Source organism: Trematomus bernacchii, unplaced genomic scaffold (genome assembly GCF_902827165.1).
Source record: "Trematomus bernacchii unplaced genomic scaffold, fTreBer1.1, whole genome shotgun sequence".
NCBI lineage: Eukaryota > Metazoa > Chordata > Actinopteri > Perciformes > Nototheniidae > Trematomus > Trematomus bernacchii.
In genome coordinates this window covers 30,727,651-30,736,541 of record NW_022987739.1, presented here as the reverse complement: position 1 = coordinate 30,736,541, position 8,891 = coordinate 30,727,651, and the positions used below count along the sequence as shown (strand labels likewise).

Here is an 8,891-nt window from a genome sequence, read left to right as displayed (position 1 = left end):
TGCGCATGCGCTCTATGTAGTAGCTGCGAGGTGGGAAAATTCATTCAATCGCGTTTCTGTTTATCCGTATTTTAGACATGCATTTCTGACAAGTTTGTGACTTTACAGCGTATTAAACTACACGAACACACTCTTCAATTATTGTTGCATCGCAGTAAGTTCTAACTTTGTTATCTTGTTTTGTTTTGTTGTGTTTATGTTCACTGTTTGCTTGCACACGTTGTAACGTTATGGTAGATGAAGTGCGTAGTACAGCTAGCTTTTGCATATCATGTTATGTGGCTTATTTTAGCACTTAAGTTGCTAATAAATGGTATGTTGCAACTAGAAGTTACTACACAGGTTAGACATATTATTGCAAAGTGTGCACGCATACTAGGCTGAATGCAGCAGCCACGTTTATCAGATAAAAGTGATACAATGTGCACGTTTTGAAAGCAATTCCAAGAAGGTCAAATTAACTGTACCATGTTTTAAGTGCATGGTTGAATATGTTATGTTTTACAATTCTATTTATGTTCATGGCACTTGTACTAGTACTGGATGCACTAAACACCAATGCAAATTCCCTGTAAGTGAAAAGACAGATACATAGATAGATAGACTTGAATAACATAATTGTAAACAAACCATTATCCTGGTTGTATTCCAAAGCAACTATTTATTTAACCAAGGTAAAAACATGTATAATGTCAGTGTGTATTGACTAGTGACAACACTGTTCGTGATGAGCATGAATTCTAATATGAGTCACTTTTATAGAGTTACAATTTAAGTTATCATTATCAGAAATCAATATCTATACATTGACTGAAAACACTGTTCGTGAACACCTTCCAGTAGTGTTGTATTTGATCATTATCAGAAATCAGCAGGGAGTTTTTCAGTGTTAGAAGAGCTACTGTTTTTAAATTAGTATGCTAAATGAGTACACAACCCTGGTCAAAATAAGTAGCAGCAAAAAAAGACAGCCAGTAATAACAACAATGTATAATCAAAAGTAATTTTCCTCATGCATAATTTCAATTGTACTAACTTGATATTTAATTTTCAATTACTTCTCTCTTAAAATCATGTTATAGCTCTTCTGTCATGATGGACATTTTTCAATGTGTTAATCCCTACACAATAGGGTGGTCCTTAGTGCCATGTACATTTTCAAATTCATTTATTTTAAGCTCCAACCACCGGAATGTGTTAAGATAGTCAAGAAAACTCCTGGTGAATTTTATTCAAGTTCCAACAACATTTACCCCTCCCTCATCAACCTTTAAGTTTAGCCTCAGTAGGATGGTCCTTAAAATTGAAAGTGGGGAAGTCTAAGCTCCAACCCCCAGAATTCATTCTATTAGTCAAGAAGACTCTCCTGGTGAATGTTTTCCTCAATCTGACAACATTTACCCCTCCCTCATCGACCTAAAATTCACCAGGAGAGTTTTCTTGACTAATATAATTCATTCTGGGGGTTGGAGCTTAGACTTTCCCACTTTCAATTTTAAGGACCACCCTACTACACATCACAAAAAGAGTATCTGCATTGAAGCCAGCCTCAGTATCCCTGTGTGTGGAGGCTGACAGCCCCTCGGTGGGCACAGAGTACAAACCAACCCTCCTTGTCATTCTCCCTGCAGATCAGCAGCTAACCGGTCGTGCAGAATGAAGATTGCTGTAGAAGGCTGCTGCCATGGAGAGCTGGACAAAATCTACGAGACCATCGCCTTCCTGGAGAAGAAGGAAGAGGTGAAAGTGGAGCTGCTGCTCTGCTGTGGAGACTTCCAAGCTGTGAGAAATGAAGGAGACATGAAGTGCATGGCCGTACCCGCCAAGTACAAAACCATGCAGACCTTTTACAAGTTAGTCCTCTTTTTAATTTTGTTTCAATAAGTGCAAGATTTTAAAGGTCACCTATTGTGCAAAATCCACTTCTTCATGTCTCTTCTACATCAACATGTGTCCCCTCTTCTTCATGTCTCTTCTACATCAACATGTGTCCCCTCTTCTTCATGTCTCTTCTACATCAACATGTGTCCCCTCTTCTTCATGTCTCTTCTACATCAACACGTGTCCCCTCTTCTTCATGTCTCTTCTACATCAACATGTGTCCCCTCTTCTTCATGTCTCTTCTACATCAACATGTGTCCCCTCTTCTCCATGTCTCTTCTACATCAACATGTGTCCCCTCTTCTTCATGTCTCTTCTTCATCAACATGTGTCCCCTCGTCTTCATGTCTCTTCTACATCAACATGTGTCCCCTCTTCTTCATGTCTCCTCTACATCAACATGTGTCCCCTCTTCTTCATGTCTCTTCTACATCAACATGTGTCCCCTCTTCTCCATGTCTCTTCTACATCAACATGTGTCCCCTCTTCTTCTTGTCTCTTCTTCATCAACATGTGTCCCCTCTTCTTCATGTCTCTTCTTCATCAACATGTGTCCCCTCTTCTTCATGTCTCTTCTACATCAACATGTGTCTCCTCTTCTTCATGTCTCTTCTACATCAACATGTGTCCCCTCTTCTTCATGTCTCTTCTACATCAACATGTGTCTCCTCTTCTTCATGTCTCTTCCACATCAACATGTGTCCCCTCTTCTTCATGTCTCTTCTTCATCAACATGTGTCCCCTCTGTGGAAAGAGATTCTGAAAGTTTCAGGAACAAAGATTCTCTCTCTTTTTGTCCTGATCCATTTATATAAAAACCTGTCTGAAAATGAGCTGATCAGATTTTGGCCACTTTATGATGTCATAACGATTTTTTGGCTTGTGTAACCATTAGCCAATCAGCAACCAAGGTAACCCCCCCCACCTTATTTTCATCTAAAGTAACAGACAGCGAATCAGCCCTTTTGAAACAGCCAATCAGAGACATGTTCTGTATATATCTGAGACCTATAATATATTGATGGAAAACAGTATAATAGGGGACCTTTAAGTGCAGGCATTTAAAAACTGTCTTTGTTGCAGATACTATTCTGGAGAGAAGAAGGCTCCAATCCTGACCGTCTTCATCGGAGGGAACCACGAGGCGTCCAATCACCTGCAGGAGCTGGCTTATGGAGGCTGGGTGGCACCTAACATTTATTATCTGGGTAGGAAACAAACAAAACGTTGATGTGAATATTCTGTTTCCATCTGTTAAGTCCCAGGTCTAACTTGTTATGACCATATTTCCGTAGGTTATGCTGGAGTTATTCGCTACAAAGGGATACGAATTGGTGGCGCATCTGGAATCTTCAAATCACATGACTACAGAAGAGGTAAGGGCTTTTTTGACTGTCTAAATGATTTAAGTTATATATACACTTTGCAGTTTGTTTACAAGAAACGTGTGCTCTTTAAGGTCACCATGAGTTCCCTCCGTACAACCCTGATACCCTTCGGAGCGTTTACCACATCAGAAACATTGAGGTCTTCAAATTAAAACAGGTACATATCATACGTTGAACTTGCTCTCTTGCACAACCGTTATGTATCCAAACCCTGTTTTAGTGATGGGATTACGGCTCTTTGAAGGGAGCCAGATCTTATGGCTCTGTTCCTTTCCGAGAGCCGTTCAAAAGAGAAGTTTTTTTTTTTCAAGGGGGCGGGGTTAATAGGTTTATCTGAGAAATAATCACCAGGATAATGATTGCCAGAAATCTACTTTTACTCACAGAACAATGTATAACTTGCTATATCTCTCAGCCAGCCAAACTACTGCTCAAGCAGCATGCGTTATGCCATCATCTACGGCACATGTGCATTCAGGAAAGCAAGTCCCCGTAAAGGCGAGTGGATTTATGGCAGGCAGTGAACCAGCGATAAAAAGAACAGCTCTCACTAAGTACGACTTGGTTCCCTTTGTTCGTACCAAACAGCCGTTCAAAAGAATCGGATCGTTCGCGAACGTAACATCACTAACATGTATATTGATCCCTAAATGTTTATTACCACTTAGATCCAGATGCCTATTGACATCTTCATGAGCCACGACTGGCCTCGTGGGATCTACCGCCATGGAAGTACGGGGGAGTTGTTGAGGAAGAAGAAGTTTCTGCGTCAGGAAGTGGAGTCCAACACTTTGGGGAGTCCTGCTGCGGAGGAGCTGCTGGCTCACCTGCAGCCCAACTACTGGTTCTCTGCTCACCTGCATGTGAAGTTTGCTGCCGTTATGCAGCATCCGGTGAGAGAGACAGGTTTCCTGCAGATGGATGAATTGCTGCTATTGTCCGTATTAGCTGTTGATACATTTTGGCTTGTGATAATCCATAAATCCAGGTTAACAGACCATCAAACGAGAAGTATGGAGGAGCCTTAAAGCTCTGGGGAAAACTCATCCTAAATAAGACTCAGAACATGTTTCCTTTTAATTAATTCCACCTTCCACAGGTTTCCTGCAGCTACATGAATTGCTGCTATTGTCACTGTTAACTGTTGATACTTTTAGATAGTGATTTGAATAAGTCTGTACATCCAAAAGTAAAAAATGAAAGACAAAGAAAGAATATATTACTAAAAGTTTTATGAAGCTCTCTGTTATTATCCAACGTTTAAGAACAAACGAATAAGAAAAGCATCTTGGGTTAAAGGTTATGGTATATTCAGGGTTCTTACGGTCATTAAAAACCTGGAAAAGTCATGGAAATTCACAATGCTAATTCCAGGCCCTGGAAAAGTTATGGAAAACAATATTTTTCCCAAAGTTTTGGAAAAGTCATGGAAATGTAACTAAAGTTGCATCAAATATAATTTATATTTTATCTAATCGCCGAAATAGTAATACTATAATGATAATACATACTGTATCGTATAGTAATGAAACATAAAATGGCATTTAACTGTCGAGGTGTTTTGCTGGTGAGAGATTTGAGTTGCTTTAGCGTGTAGAAGCTAGTAAGCCTATTTGATTTGTTTTAGATAGGCACAACATGTTTCAGATGCAGACCTTATTTTCCTGTTCCATGTGGTACCGCTGAGAAAGAGTAATTTTTTTGGTCATGGAAAATGTGGTAAAGGTCATGGAGAAGTCGTGGAAAAGTCATTGAAAGTCATTGGTGAAAAAGTGTATGAACCCTGTATATTGCTTATAGTGGATTCCACCTTTTTTTCACATCATTTGTATTATTTGATATTAATTTGATATTCCTCATAATGCATATATATGAATTGAATTTTATATCTTCTAAATGCATTGAACGTACATTTTTTTTATTTCTATAGAATGTCCTCTGGACTTTATTTTATTTTAGTTCACTTTTTGTCTCTCCTGCTTTTAATACCTGTATTTATTGATTTCGTTTTTCTTGTAAAGCACTTTGAGCTGCATTTTACGTCATGAAAGTTGCTATTGACATAATAATTATCTGATATATGAATATATTGTACTAACTCAATGAATACTCTTGTCTTTAGCCTAAAGCTAACGCTGCTCCTCGTGTGACCAAGTTCCTGTCGCTGGACAAGTGTCTGCCCCACAGGGAGTTCCTACAGGTGAGAGAACGTTTAATAAAATATACAAAGCTCCCTCTCAACTTTAAGGGGTTATAAACAATGATGTATACACTTGTGTTGCAGATTGTGGATGTTCAGGAGAGACCGGGTTCATCAGAGGGTCTCGAGTACGATCCAGAGTGGCTTGCTATCCTGAAGTCCACCAACAGTCTGCAGAGGACCACCCCTCACCCCTGGAACCCTCCAGAGAATAACGGCCTGCATGAAAGGTAAACATCAAATCAAATCAAATCAAGGTTTATTTATGAAGCACATTTAAAAGCGATTGTTGGTCGGGCCAAAGTGCTGTACATGTAATAACTACAATCACATAAAAACACATTTCTATAAGCACAATAAATTACAACAGATATTTAAAAAGAAAACACAGGGAAAAGTCAGGAGTCGTGCTCCGCTCTGACTAGAAGGCCAGAGAGAAGAAGTGTGTCTTAAGAGTAGATTTAAAAACCCCTAGGGTCTGGGCCGACCTCACATGGAGGGGCAGAGTGTTCCAGAGCCTAGGGCCAGCTGCTGCGAAGGCTCGGTGCCCTCGGGTTTTGAGCCTGGTCTTGGGCACTACCAGCAGCAGCTGGTCAGCAGACCTTAAAGCTCTGGCTGGGGTGTAGCGCTGGAGGAGTTCAGCTATATAGGCCGGAGCCAGCCCATTTAGTGCTTTAAAAACAAATAAAAGGAGTTTAAAATCAATTCTGAACCGAATTGGAAGCCAGTGCAGTGAGGCCAGAATTGGGGTGATGTGGTCACGCTTTTTGTGGCCAGTGAGAAGACGTGCAGCTGCGTTTTGGACTAGCTGCAGGCGTTTAATAGAGGCCTGGTCCATACCCACATACAGAGCGTTGCAGTAGTCCAACCTCGAGGTAACAAAGGCGTTGATAACCCTTTCCAGGTCCTCAAACGATAAACGACTTGGTCTTGGCCAATAGTCGTATTTTAAAAAAGCAGGTTTTGACTACGCTGCTGACCTGCTTATTGAATTTAAAAGCGCTATTGAAGGTCACTCCAAGGTTCGTGACAGAGGGGAAGATATTATTTTTGAGGGAGCCCAGAATATCAAAAACATATAACACTGTTGGTGATGAGCCTAAAAGAGTCACCTTCCAGTAGTGTTGTATTTTATCATTACATCATCATTCTACAGTGTTAGAAGAGCTACTGTTTTTAAATTGGTAGGCTAAATAAGTACGTGCATGAAAGGTAAACATATAATTATTAATAGAATTATAGGCAGAGAAAATGCTCTCAAAGGACCCAAAAGTGCCACAAGAATCACTCATGGCTCTGAATGAATAGACATTTGGGAGTTACACTTTACACTGCATGAAAACATCTGACAAAGGATTACTAAAAGGTGTGACTAAAGCCCAGAGGAAACAGTCAGAGCAAATATGCGTACCTGTCATATTTGCAGCTGAACCTTTATTAATAGATGTGTCAACCTCCTAAAATATTTAAGGCATGGCAAAAATTAAGCAGCTTGAACAGACAGACTACTTCCTGCACAGGGTTGTATTACTTTGGGTGCTTGATGAAGCAAAAGATATGGAGTTTACCAACCATAAGATGAGTAAGTAGAGTTTTTGTATTTGAAAAAATAGAAAAAGGTTTTAAGCTAACATTTCAAGAATAAATTGTACACAATAGCATATTATCAATAAATCACACACGTCCTTTAGAAGCAATACTAAGCTTGTTTTATAGATTAGATTATGGAAAATGTTAAAGGTGGGGTAGGTAATTCACTTCAGAAACACTTTTTGTTATATTCCATGGAATGCTCTTACCTACCCTACCTTTAAGTCAATGCAGAACCCAGAATATAAGAATCTCCATTTTCAACTGCATTTTACCCATTTCACTTGCTATCACCCTCACCAAGTACTTATATGGATTGTTTTTGCCCCATCAGGTGGGACTTCAAACCGTCCGAAGCAGCGATGATGAAGGTGATAGAGGCTCTCAGCGGTGATCTCACCATCCCCGAAAACTTCAGCCAGACGGTGCCCCTGTACGACCCCAACAGGCCCAATAACCACCTCCCCCCCAGCTGCAGCACCAACCCTCAGACCACCGAGCTCTGCGCCACGCTGGGCCTCACCGACCTCTACGCACACGTGTGCCAGGGAGGAGAGGAGGAGGGGGGGAGGATGATGATGCAGGCGGGGGATGAAGACGATGATGAGGAAGGAAGTGGGGACGAACCCAGCGAGTATCCGACCGACACTTCGGGAATGTCGAGTTCTATAAACCCTGATGAAATCACGATAGAGGACGAGTGGGAGGAAGAGGAGGGAGAGGAGAAAGAGGTTGTAATGGGGGAAGAAAAGGGTGAGGAAGAGGAGGTTGTAAAGGGAGATAAGCCTCCAGTAGGGGGAGTCAATACCCCGAGTCGAATGGTTCTCCCCCTTCCCAAATCCTCACCCTCTCTTTCCAACATAATGGATTTACCTCCTCCCTCACACTCGACACCAGCAGAGCGTCACTCTCAATCTACAGCGGACAGGGAGGAACACTGTGATGAAGACGAAGGTGATGGTGATGATGGAGATGTGTCAGCAATGCGTGTCCTCAAACGTAGCAGCGATGAGATCGAGACGCCCGGCAGTAAAAGCACGACTCCCAAAATTAAACGCAGAAATCAGGTCATCTACACGGCAGTAGACGATGAGGAGGGCGAGGATTAGAGGGTAAAATGTCATTTCTACAACTCGTCAGGGTGTACAGTCTCCATTATTCATTAATGTATATACTGTCTGCTTTTCTATTCAGCTTCTACTGATGTGGATTTGTTAAAATGCCCTGTACACGACAAAAGAGAATTCATATCTGGATTTGGTTTCTAAAGCAATACCCATACAAATGCTTTCTCTTTGTTAAAATAGGATTTTTATATATTTTTAATCAAACAAATGAAATTTTAGATTTGTGTTTTTTTGTACGTGTAATTTCAAGACGACAGAAGTGAGTAAAAAGGCTGGAGAATTAAAATATCATTGTCTTTTGAAGTGAATTTCATACACTATTGTACAGTCACTTTGCAAAACTTTCAAAAGGAATTAAATAAATGTGGATTTTTGAACAAAATATTTGTCATTTTTTCCCGCTGATGTTCAGGTGTATATCAGTATGTAGTGTCTCTACTTGAAAGAGTCCTCTCCTGCTGATGTTCAGGTGTATAGTGTCTCTACTTTAAAGAGTTCTCTCCTGCTGATGTTCAGGTGTATATCAGTATGTAGTGTCTCTACTTTAAAGAGTCCTCTCCTGCTGATGTTCAGGTGTATATCAGTATGTAGTGTCTTTACTTTAAAGAGTCCTCTCCTGCTGATGTTCAGGTGTATATCAGTATGTAGTGTCTTTACTTTAAAGAGTCCTCTCCTGATGATGTTCAGGTGTATATCAGTATGTAG

General features: G+C 40.6%; 1 protein-coding gene across 1 annotated transcript; it reads left to right on the top strand.

The window, feature by feature from the left end:
• Positions 1-15: 15 nt before the first annotated feature.
• dbr1 (debranching RNA lariats 1) lies at positions 16-8,562 on the top strand. Its single transcript, XM_034147977.1, has 9 exons — positions 16-154; positions 1,632-1,853; positions 2,965-3,089; positions 3,177-3,257; positions 3,341-3,426; positions 3,938-4,162; positions 5,392-5,469; positions 5,554-5,699; positions 7,394-8,562. The coding sequence occupies exons 2-9, from the start codon at positions 1,657-1,659 to the stop codon at positions 8,166-8,168; spliced, it is 1,713 nt and encodes a 570-aa protein (XP_034003868.1). The 5' UTR covers positions 16-154; positions 1,632-1,656; the 3' UTR covers positions 8,169-8,562.
• The last annotated feature ends 329 nt before the right edge of the window (positions 8,563-8,891 follow it).

Excerpts from the sequence above, each read along its gene's own strand:
- dbr1 (XM_034147977.1), top strand. The coding sequence starts at position 1,657 with ATGAAGATTGCTGTAGAAGGCTGCTGCCATGGAGAGCTGGACAAAATC. Across the intron at positions 3,258-3,340 it reads ATCACATGACTACAGAAGAG|GTCACCATGAGTTCCCTCCG; the intron begins GTAAGGGCTTTT and ends GTGCTCTTTAAG. Across the intron at positions 5,470-5,553 it reads CCCACAGGGAGTTCCTACAG|ATTGTGGATGTTCAGGAGAG; the intron begins GTGAGAGAACGT and ends CTTGTGTTGCAG.